This window comes from Marmota monax, unplaced genomic scaffold (genome assembly GCF_021218885.2).
Source record: "Marmota monax isolate L192 unplaced genomic scaffold, Marmota_monax_Labrador192_F-V1.1 WCK01_AAM20220418_F8-fsc00023, whole genome shotgun sequence".
Taxonomy (NCBI): Eukaryota; Metazoa; Chordata; class Mammalia; order Rodentia; family Sciuridae; genus Marmota; species Marmota monax.
Window position 1 is genome coordinate 2,691,322 of NW_026692907.1, and position 12,437 is coordinate 2,703,758.

General features: G+C 36.4%; 1 protein-coding gene across 1 annotated transcript in view; it reads right to left on the reverse strand.

Moving 5' to 3' along the window:
* Ndc1 (NDC1 transmembrane nucleoporin) overlaps positions 1–12,437 on the reverse strand; it is a 59,474-nt gene that overhangs the window by 14,598 nt on the left and 32,439 nt on the right. Inside the window, exons 12-16 of the mRNA XM_046450859.2 lie at positions 9,475–9,720; positions 9,259–9,383; positions 6,908–6,958; positions 4,686–4,749; positions 3,135–3,235 (exon numbers count right to left, since the gene is read on the reverse strand). Coding sequence (XP_046306815.1) covers positions 3,135–3,235; positions 4,686–4,749; positions 6,908–6,958; positions 9,259–9,383; positions 9,475–9,720 — 587 coding nt within the window. The remainder of the gene's footprint in view (positions 1–3,134; positions 3,236–4,685; positions 4,750–6,907; positions 6,959–9,258; positions 9,384–9,474; positions 9,721–12,437) is intronic.

Consider the following 12,437-nt stretch of genomic DNA (forward strand, 5'->3'; position numbering starts at 1 on the left):
GGTGGCCAGGCCACTGGCAGGAATGAGGGCTTGAGATATCCATCACTTCTTTCCTGGCCCACTGAATAGTTTGAAGAGCGAAAGGCTCCCCTTTCCTTTCACGGTTTACCTTTAATGATTCACAGTGAAATGGCTGATGTTATTGATACTGAGAAGTAAAACAAAAGAACAGAACAGTCCAATACAATTGTTCATTTGTAGCACCCAGGAGCTGGTATTGCACAACTTAAATTACAGAGATACTCAGAATTATTTTCTTCACCAAGAGCAAGTATCCCTTTAAATCAAAGAACATAAAACCAAAAACATATAACATCACAACCCTGCCCTCAAATAACAGGGCCATTGGGATCATTATAATCAACACATTACAACAGAACTGTCACTCAATTCAGGACCCAGAACAGAGGTTTTTGCTCACTTAACCTGAAATGAAGCAATCCAGCAGTCACCCAACAAGCATTTAATAAGAACCTGTTACCAGGTACCAAATCAGACGCTGGGAATACAGAAATGAGACGAGGTCTCTGCCTCTGCTCCAGTAATACAGGAGACTGTAGAAACAAAGACAGTAAAGTGCTGAGACAGGAGTTAGAGACCTAAGTCAAGCTGATGGAGAAAAATATGTTCTCCGCAAAGAAGGAAAGAAAAGGCACTATGCACTGAGTTAAGAGTTAGGCTAAGAAAATACAATATACTTTTGGGGAAACTGAACTGTCCATGGTGTAAGCGCAGGGCTAATGGGAAGAATGGCAGAGTGGCTGGAGTCAGAACATGAAGGATATCAGTTAAAGGTTAGTAGAGACAAAAGGCCACAGTAATAATTCAGAACAGAAGTGCCAAGAGCCTAAAGTAAAGCTGAGACAGGAGGCAAGGGCAAAACAATAGAGCAGTGGTGGGTACAGGTGGAGTTTTACCAGATGGCGCAGCTGAAAAACGTTAGGTCAAGGAAGTTGAAGGAATTGACACGGAGCCCCAAAAACAGAGGGGTAAAAGTCTGAGAATAAGGGATAAAAGTTACATATTTATCTTTACTAAGCTCTAAATTAAAACACAGCACTTGTTTTAATTACAAATGCAATTAAATTTAATTACTGTACCATTAACAGTTCTATGACTTAGACCAACAGAAACACCATATCTTCCTATTATATTACTATTCTACAATGACCTTGAAATACCATTCATTTTATTACTACTTCAAAATGGTATTATTAGATCACTGACAGATTTGCTATTTAATGCAATTTACAAGCACATATTACTATATCACAACCTTAAGACCTTGATAATTACATTTCAATACAAATGGATTTCCTTTCTAATCCTAAGTACTTTATGTATAAGAACATTATTCTGAGAGTTCATGGGCTTCACTAGACATCCAAAGACACAAAAATATTTAAAGACTTTGGCTTAGAGGGTAGAATCCTGGAGTCCCAGGCTCTGGAAATGCAACATTCAGGAGATAATGAGGTCGTGTGATAGCTGTGGGTTGAGAGGGCATACAAATGATTAGTGAAGAGAAGGAAATCAAAGGCCAGTGCAGCCAAGATATAGATGATTATCCAGCACTGAATTGCTCATTACAATCAGTCAGGATGGAGGACAGGTGAGCTAGTGTGCAAAACCTGCTGACTAAAGAGTACGACAAAAGGCTGACTGTGATGTGGTGCAGGAGAAAACAGACTCCACAGCCTCACACGAAGAGGGCTTTAACATTCAGAGGCTAAGTACCACTGCTTAAGTACCTATCATCTAGTTCTTTGTCCCTTTGACCTCTTCTAAACATCCCAAAATAAGCCTCTTTGCTTCTTTCTACTTTACTCCTCAAAAGGAATTTTTCCATCCCAACTCCTCTGTTTCCAAGTACATGAGGCCTGACTTCTTGACAAACCTGTAATTGTCACCTTCCTACCCTAATGACTACAAGGAAAAAACAGATTGCTTTCCTTCTAATTAACTAGAAATTTGATGGTGGTGGGATGAAAACAATAATTTCAATGTAGAAAACTTCTAGGGAAGGTAGTGTAATCTGTGAAATCAATTCAGTCAGTTTCAATCAGCATGGTTTTTTCTCCCCTCAATGAAATAGAAGGGAAAATGTTAAAATTCACTGCACACACTAAAGGGAAGTACTATACCAGGAACCTTGTTTCTGTTACACACACACACTCAGTTAGTTGAATATAAACATACTGCAGATCAGAGTCCAAAAGGTTTCAGGGGTAGAACTGTTCTCTCTCAAGAAAGAATCCTTTGGGGAATAGGAGTCAGGGGTCGGATAAGACAAGATGGTAAGTTTAGGAAGAATAAAGGGATATGGATCTGCAGCTTTTTCCGGCTCTATTACATGGCTAACACCCTGCAATCAGACCAGGTTTGCACCCCAGATCTTTCATCAATGAGACCTGTGAGATAAAGGTAAGTCACTGCACTTCTGAGTCTCCCTCATTTGTAAAAGAGCTCAATTACCTCCATTTTGCTTACTTTGCAAGACATTAATGAGGATGACTGTGAGAACTAACAGACAACATGCTCAAGTCATGGTTGCCCTACTGTATGGTTAGACAAGCCAAGTGTTCGAAGGAAAATACTGAAAACAACCATGTGGACATATGCATCTCAAATAATATATCTGAGAAAGTGGGCACAAATAATACTTAAAACTAAAATCACTATTTTTGACGAGTAAGACTTTCTAAGAGGTAAAATAGCTGTTACAATTATACTGATGTGGCTTCGTCATTAAAGTATGCTGATTTTTAGTCCTTAATAAACTGAGGAGTGGGATAGCTGGGTCAAATGGTGGTTCCCTTCCAAGTTTCCTGAGGAATCTCTTTACTGCTTTCCAGAGTGGTTGCACCAATTTGCAGTCCCACGAGCAATGTATGAGTGTACATACATGCTCATCAACACTTACAGTATACTATTTTTCCTATAAAATTTATACAATTAAAAGTCTTCTCTTCCTGCTGTATTTTAGATTGTAATTTTCTAAGGGTGAAAACAATATCATTACCTTAATTTCCAACATGTTTGGTTACTCAATAAATAAATATGATATATAAATGGAAAAGCTGGGGAGGTGAGCAGAATAACCTCTCCCCACACCCCACATACAGACTGCTTACCTCCTGCAGTGTTAACAAAGTATTAAGGATAGCTGGTAACGTTGTCTGAACAACTCCAAATCTATCTTCTGTAAATGATGCTGCTACCAAGTGTGATAGACCTCAAAGGAAAAAGAGAAAAAGTTAAATGTGCATCAAAATTAGGCCAATCTATCTGCAATACATTTATCTGAAATAAGATTAATATTCTGAATATAAAAAGAACTATAAATAAAGAGGGGCAATTAGATAACAAATAGGCAAAAGATGAGAATCAACACTAAAAAAAAGCATTCAACTGCCTTAGTCATGAATAAGTGGTCAAAGTTTCTGATTTAATTCTATCAGGGAATTTTTTTTTTTTTTTTTTTAATAAATGGAGTTATAGCTGGGCATGGTGGTGCATGCCTATAATCCCAGCTACTTGGGAAATTAAAGGCAGGAGGATCACAACTTCAAGGTCTGACTGGGAAACTTAGCAAGACACTATACCAAAATAAAAAATAAAAAGGCCTGGAGATGTAGCTGAGAAATAGAACACTCCTAGCTGGGTGTGGTAGTGTATATCACAGCAGCTCAGGAGGCTGAGGCAGGAGGATGACAAGTTCAAAGCCAGTCTCAGTAACTTAGTGAGGCTCTGAGCAGTTTATCAAGACCCTGTCTCAAAATAAAATATAAAAAGGGCTGGGGATATGAATCAGTGGTTAAGCATCCCTGGGTTTAATCCACAGTACTAAAATTAAAACAAAATATATTGAGATGTGATAAATGCTTGGAAGAACAAAGGATTAGTGACAACTGTTTGAATACTTTTCACAGAATGGTCAGAAAGTCCACTCTCAGAGTCACTTAAGCATTGGGAAGGTAGTAAGGTAGTGTCTATAAGATGAAAAAAAAAAACAGACCTTTAGAGATGTGGGGTACTGGGAATTGGTCCAGGGCTTCATGTATGCTAGTCAAGCTCTCTACCACTGGGCTACATTCCTACTTGTAATCTTCCTGCCTCAGCATCCCAAATAGCTGGGATCACAGGTGTGCATGCTGGTACTTGACAAGAAACAATTCTTTAACAATTAAGTTTTCGTATTTAACATAAGTTAAAAATAAACTGAGGCTGGGTAGAGCACTTGTCTCGCACATGCGAGACACTGGATTCGATCCTCAGCACCACATAAAAATAAATAAATAAAATAAAGGTATAAAAAATAATAATCTGTTGGTTGAATATTTTGAGGTACAGAAAGATATGAATGAATCCCAGACTCAATTTCTCTGCTTATTTATGATAAAAATTTTTTGTCCAAATCAAAATACACCTAGGACTGGGCTGTATAACTCAGTGGCAGAGCTTGCCTATCATGCAGATGGCCTTGGGTTTAATCCTCACCAGTACAAACAAAACAAAACAACTTAAATATCTAAGAAAAGTGATCTATATAAAACAAAGATATAAAAATGTGCCTGAAAAATATGAAGATTGAGATCAAAGTCCAGAAATGACTTTTCATAGATTATACTTCATTATTTGACAGATAATTAAAATCACAGTTACAGTTCACAGAAATTGCTTACCTTCTAATGCCCAAATATGCATTTGGGCATCTGAAAACACAGCCTGAATTGAGGCCTCTGGATGCTACCAATAAATAAATAAATAAATAATTAAAATAAGATCCTATGGGCAAGAACTATGTATCATTTTACCAACAGTACAGAGTATTAAGAATTAAAATCTGAAATAAATTCTTATATAATATAATTTAACTACAAAAAAAAAGCATCCTACCCCAACTTCTTGTGACCCTTCCCAAATCTCTACATGTCTATGTGCCTCAGTTTCTCATTTAAAATGTCATGTGTGTTGAACCCACCTCAGAGGATAAGGACAGAGATCACTTAAGAGAATAGTTACAAAAGCTCTTTTTAAACTGTAAGATTTTTTAAATACATATTATCTCTCTGAAATTGTCTACTTTCAACTCCACTCCAAAGAAAAATCACCCTATCTTCTTTAATATATCAGGGTAAGATACTGTGGCGCAACAATTGCCCCACTTAAACAAATCCTGGCTTTACTTACATGCCCAATGAAGACTATAAAGTACAACATAACAAACTATTAAGTTACATTTCTCAATATCAAACAATAGTATCTATAACTCTCTATCATATAACAAATCCACTTGCAAAATTAATATCAAAGCAGGCATTCACTCCCAAGAGAAAAGGAGATTTTGGTTAGGGTCAACACTCACTATGTACCTCAGGTTTCCTTGAGGACAGAAAGACCTATCTCACAGAAAAGCTGTTATAATTCAAAAGAAGGGATTTAAGTGAAAAAGCACAACATATGTGAAAAACATTTAAGAGGAGTTTTCTTCCCCTCCTTCTGAAACCAAGCACTGAAGTAAAACATCAGACCCCCCTCATCTTCTTGGTGAAAGACATCTTTTTCTAATGGACACCCCAAGGAAGATAATGTTTTGGTAGAGGTAATCATTAGTTGAGTGGATCTTCCCTTTCACCAACTGAAAAGGCAGTTTGGGGAACTTGTGCCAGGCACAGTGGCACACACCTATAACCCCAGTGTCTCAGGAGGCTAAGGCAGAAGGATCACAAGTTTGAGGCCAGACTCAGCAATTTAAAGAGACTGTCTCAAAATTTAAAAATTTTAAAAATAGCTAGAGATATAGCTCAGTTGTAGAGTACCCCTGGGTTTAATCTCCAGATACGCACCACACACAAACATATACACACAACTTGAAATTATTCTTATGTGTGTCTAAATTCAATCAAGGTTGTTCTCATCAGAGGATGACTCCAAAGAATAAAAATAAATAATGGATGCCAATGCAAACTTTCATTTGAATGTATTAACTGAATGTGCAACATCAGCCCATTTGATAATATGGCAATGTATTTGATAATACAGAAAGTCAAAAGTTAGATTTAAAAAACTAAAACCAAAATTTTTTCTAACATATGGGCAAAGGTTTTGTCATCAAAATATTGATTAAGGGGCTGGGGATGTGGCTCAAGCGGTAGCGCGCTTGCCTGGCATGCATGCGGCCCGGGTTCGATCCTCAGCACCACATACAAACAAAGATGTTGTGTCCGCCGAAAACTAAAAACAAAATAAATATTAAAAATTCTCTCTCTCTCTCTATAAAAAAAAAAAAAAAAAAAAAAAAAACTTGTGCTTTAAAAAAGAAAAAAAAAAAAAAGATTGATTATCACTCAACAGCTACAGTCACGTGAACAGAAGCGAGTCTTCAGCTTCTATGACTGAGAATGACTTTCCAGGCAGTTGTGATAGCATGTTGGCAAGTCGGAAAGTCCTTTTTTTCGTGGCCTGAAATACAACTTTTTATCCATCACAGATTTAACATTGGTCATCTAACTCAAGTCATCTCTCCTTTAAACACCAAGTTGGTCACAAAGACACTGACAGGAAAATGAAGCCATGAAGCAAGCATCGGGAAGCCATGGGTTGCTCACTAGTGAAGATGCAAATAGCAAGAAGGGGTCGCTATTATATACCAGCACAAAGCTGCCCCCAGCCAAGAGTCTCAGGAAGCCAACTGCAGTAAGTCCAGCCCCAGGAAGGAACTGAGGTGAGATGTGTATGTAGGGTGACTACTGTTCAAATGGAGGCTCAATGAAGTGCTAGGCAAAGCTGCATGGCTTGCCAGAATTAAGTTATAAAATATTTACAGTCAGATCCTATCTGCTACTTCACTTCCTATTTCATTTCCTCTCCCCACATTCTTAAGGCTATAACTTCATATTCTTACCTTACTGAAAAAATACATTATCAACACCCGTCTTGACAAGAAATTCTTAATCTGAGATGGAAAAAAGGAAAAAATAACACATTTACATTTTTAATTCTACTCATATATATTACACATTTCCAAGTTCCTCCTGACATTAACTTAAGTGAAAATATGAAAACATCATCTCATAACTTGCAGAGATAGAATAAGAAAATTTACAATGTAAGTAAATTTATAATTTACAATTATTAAGTAAATACCTTTGTACCATAAACCGGAGAGCCAAGATTATCGACCTAACCTAAATTGCACTGTGTTCCCATATACATACATTTAACACCCAATTACAGCCTGATCATAATAGAATTCTCGATTATTCTAGTGATGTTTTCTAAGACTATATTCTTTCTTAATTCTCTGAAACTGTCCTGCCATTTAACCTCTTATACCATAAAAAGAGCATGTGTACCCTAGAGAAAAGACACAAAATAGTTTTCTACTAGGTGACATTTACAGGAAGCAAAATTTCTTGGTTAAAAACTAACCTGACTTAAAAATGAGATGGTTAAAAAAAAAAAAAAAAAAAATGACATGGTAGTACTTACAGCAGATAGAGCCACATAGGATCCTGAGGTTTACAAAATGCTTTTAATTACTCTCTACTAGCCAATCATTCCATCATAAACATGTTATAATTTCTCCCATCTTATAAACAAAAACCTACTATTGCCCCATTTCTCTGCTAAATTTACAGTAAAACACCTTGACAGGTGTGGCTTTTCTGGCAGTCTCCAGTTCCTCTCCCAATTCCTCCTGAACCCATGCATTTGATGTTCCCTCCTTCTCAAAACACTCCTTCCCCAGTTCTCTGTTTACCTCAACATCCTCTGCTATTCTCCCTCATCTCTAGAATATCAGTCAGGGGAGGACCCAGCTCTTGGATCTCTTTTCTTCTATATTTATATTTAAGAGTTTGCACTGAGTCTTTTGGCTTTAAATACTGTCTATATTCTGATGACTTCCAAATCTTAATAAATAAATCTTAATTAAGATCTTAATCTTAATATTTTCATTTAGTTATCAAACAGGTATCTCAAGGTTGTCATGTCTAAAATCAAAACTCCTCATTTCCTCTACTCACCTCTATCAAATCTCCTCCTCCAGAATAATCAAATAATTGCCTCAATATATTCCAACTATATTATTTCAGTTCCTCAGGCCAGAAGCCTTAGTTAACATTGACTCGTTCTCTTATATTTGCAAATTATAAGCAAATTCTGTAACAGCTACCCGAAAATACATACCCAAACCCTGATCACTTCTTACAGTCCCCACCAGAACCTCTCTGGTCACAGACACCACCATCCCCCACTAAACTATGCAGCAGCTTTAACATGGTCTCTGCTTCCACTCCTGTGTAGGTTGGCAAGTCTAGACTCCAGGAGTCTAGTATCAACCCAACCACTAGAGTAGCACTTTCAAAATGTTGTTATATCATATAATTCTTGTGGAGAAAAAAACTATTCAGTGGCTTTCCATCTCACTCAGAGAAAAGGCCAGTCTTTATAACTGCTAATGACACAATAAGCTCTGGCCTCATCACCCACCTACTCTTCTACTTCACTTAGGGTACTTCAGTCACACCCGTGTCCACACTGTTCCTCACACAAGACAAGTACACTCCCCGCTCAGGGTCTTTGAATTTTGTTGTCCCCTGCCCTCCTTCCCTTAAGGCCTCTGATCAAATGTCACCTTTCCAATGAGACTTCCCTGGTCATTCCACATAAAATGGTACTTCCTCCCTTAGGTATTCTATTTCCTTTACCAAGACTTTTTTCTATGTAAGACTTAAGATGTACCAAATTTCATTCCATTTAACTGTATTTTTCATATCCTGAACATGGTATCAGGATACATCTTATGTTAATAGCATGTCACAGTTTAAGGCTACTTTAAAATGTAATAGTAACTAAAGTATGTCTTACATTAATTCAATTAATGGCAAAGAAATATGACACGTGTGCTTGCTTTTCTATTTCCCCTCACTAGGATTAAATAAGAACTGTTTTCCCCAGTGCCTAAGACAGCATCCTACATTTACAGAGAACTCAAATATTTTTTAAGTGAAAGAATTCATATATGAAAGGTATTGTATTAGATCAATTCTTATGAAATTGCAATTTGTCTAACTCAAACCAGTTAAATACTGGCAATTTCTTATGGGCCAACCTGATACACAAAGCATTAAAAGCAAAACAAATAAAAACCACAAAACAAAACCTACTTATTCCTAATAGCATGCTTATGTGAGAATCTGAATGCTCTCAACGTTACATGTAAATATAAATCCTGTACCCATATCATATTACCTGTTCACGTTTATTCTGAATCCATGAATAAATCACATTGGGTTGTCTCACAGTCTTACCCTCAGCACTCATAGAAGTGCCCATGTTCTCCATAGAAGGATTAGAAAATTCCGACATTTGCTGATCTACATTAAAAAAAAAAAATAGTAAGAACTTAGGCTGTTTGATCCTCTGCAACTATGAGACTTCAAATTTTAGAAAACAAATAGTCCTTACCAGAAGCAGAAGTCCATAATCTTGGCCCCCTTCTTATTAACTGAGTACTTTGCGGTGACCCATAGCAGGTGTTTACATCAAAAATTCCAGCCATTCGATTCATCATACTAGAGCCAAACGGGGACCCAAAAGGACTTGAAACATCAGGTGTAGATAATTTTGAAGAAAACAATGATGTTTTAACTAATGGTGGCACTGAAGATCGAGGCATCTGACTAGATTTTGGTGTTTGAAAAGTAGTTTCTTCTGTAAAAGAACAGACCCAAAACTCAAGAGTCAACTTAATCCAAACAGGCTACCATGGAGGTCCCCAAATTTTATGCATCTCAATTTTCTGTTTAACACATTTACCCAAGGCTCAGTACATTGTTTCCTTTAAGGTTTATATTCCAAGAGTCAGGTTTTACTTCTGCAGTTCAATAACCACTCAAGAAGCTTTTTGTATCTTTTTTCTTGTCAGTTTGTTGTAGCTTCTTTTGTTTTGTTCACCTCCATAAATGTTTATCTTCAAGGGCTGGGGTTGTGGCTCAGTGGTAGAGCACTTCCCTAACATGCGTGAGGCACTGGGTTCGATTCTCAGCACCACATACAAATAAATGAAAAAAAGGTTTATCAACAACTAAAAAATATTTTTTTTAAAAAATGTTTATCTTCAAGGTCAATTTCAATTTCTCTAACTTTAAGCTATTTGGAATGAATTCATCAATTCACATTTTATGTTTTTAGTATTATTATTTTTTAAATATTTATTTTTTAGGTGTAGATGGACACAACACAATGCCTTTTATTTTTATGTGGTGCTGAGGATTGAACCTGGGCCCACCCATGCTAGGCGAGTGCTCTACTGCTGAGCCACAATCCCAGCCCCAACACATTTTATTTTTAAATGACACCTTTAATTACTGCATTTGAAGTTGTCCACTTTTACTGCATGTTCCTACTGTAACTGTTATTTGGCTAAACATACTGAATCTACACTATGAAAATGTACAGGAAAAAAGAGTTAACTTTTTCCCCAATGTTCTTTCAAATTAACAAAAGCCATTCCAAAGACTAATTTGCCCAAGGTATCTATTAATCTGACCCTATAAATCTCACCTATAAACACCTTCTTTTAAAATCAACTTATAGCTCTACCAATTTATGGTAGTTATGAAGTTATGAATTTTCCTGACACTCTAGCACCAGACACAAAGACAAACTGCACTAGGATTCTATCTTCTTAGTTAAAATTTGTTAATAAGAAATTAAACAAAGTACCAAATCTTCATTACATGACTTTTTAAGGGTTAGTGAAAATTAAAAATCTTTGAAGAATCATTCTACACTAAGACTGAGGTTTTTAAAAGTCTTGCAATTATTCCTCAAAATTAGAGGCCAATTTTGGCTGAGTAATAGAATACAACAATTTAAAATAATGAATGTCCACTGTTTGGTTAGACCCATGATATACCCAATCCAGGATTTCTAACACACTCATTTGATAGAATATGCCTATTCAAGATTCTCTAGTAGTGCCATATCCCAAAAGAATTAAATCTGAAATCCTTTTTTAAAAAAATGTTTTTGGTAGCATAAAAGTCCTCCTTTCATTATCAAATATCATCTTACCCACTCAGACTTTTTTGATACATTTCCTTTTAACAGTTAAACTGTCTTGTCACTGTTTTCATTCTTTCCCCCCTAAAAAAAACAGCTCCAAGACAATTTTTTCATCTGTAACTCTCTGGCTTCTAACACAGTTTATTATATAGAAAGCATTCAGTGTTCGTTGAATAAATGAAAGAAATACATATTTGTTGACTATGTGAAAGGTGGTAACATCTGAAACACTCCAGAATCTTTTAAAATCTTACATTGATGATCTCATTTAAATTATTTTTCATGTGTAATCTATTTGTTTTTAAGCTAGAATCCCTCCAATAACTTCGAAAACAGATGAGTTTGTTTCGCTTCATACAATGATGTATACATATCATAGCTGCCAATGTTTAAAAAGTAAAAATTTTCAACTAATTTTTTTTTTTTTTAGATTTCAGATGTTTCTTTAAAATATCAGACTACAGCACCTCAGGGGACTGAGGCACAAAGATTACCAGTTCAAGGCAAACCTTGGCAACTTGGTGAGATTCTATTTCAAAAATAAAATTAAAAGGGCTGGGGATGTAGCTCAGTGGGAGAAAAGATACTGTATCTAAATCCCAACATGGGAACAAGGCAGTTGACCCTCAGCCTCCCCTTGAGATGAAATGAAGCCTGTGCTATAAAGTTTACTACTATCCTCAACCAGACAGGTTCACCTGCTTTCATTAAGTGCGTAGCTGCAAACATTAATTCCTTTTATCAGTCTTACATTTGTGGGCATTTTCTACTTAAGGTATTTGGTGAAATAGCATAGTTTCCCCCACCTGTACTACTTCCTCTCAGTTTTTATCTTTGAAATGGAAGGGTCACTAAATCACATTAAGTCATCTCAAAACAATAAGTGTGGAGCTGGGATGTGGCTCAAGCGGTAGCGCGCTCGCCTGGCATGCGTGGGGCGCTGGGTTCGATCCTCAACACCACATAAAAATAAAATAAAGATATTGTGTCCTTCTAAAACTAAAAAATAAATATTTTTTTAAAAAAAATAAGTGTGATGCTTCTCTCCAAATCAATCATTTCAGTTGCTCTTCTCTAGACCAGCAACTTATTGTCTCTGGGACAGTGCAACCAAAACAGTACTCAGTATTATTTATAAAGATTTACCTGGCTTTCTACTGAAGTCTTATATTTAATGACCATCATTTCATCAGTCATTTAAAGATCACTGCCACATTCAACTTAACTTTAAAAATCCTGGGCTGGTATCGTGGTTCAGTGGTAGAGCACTTGCCTAGCATGTGTGAGGCACTGGGTTCGATACTCAGTACCACATATAAATAAATGAATAAAATAAATGTCCATCAACAACTAATTTTAAA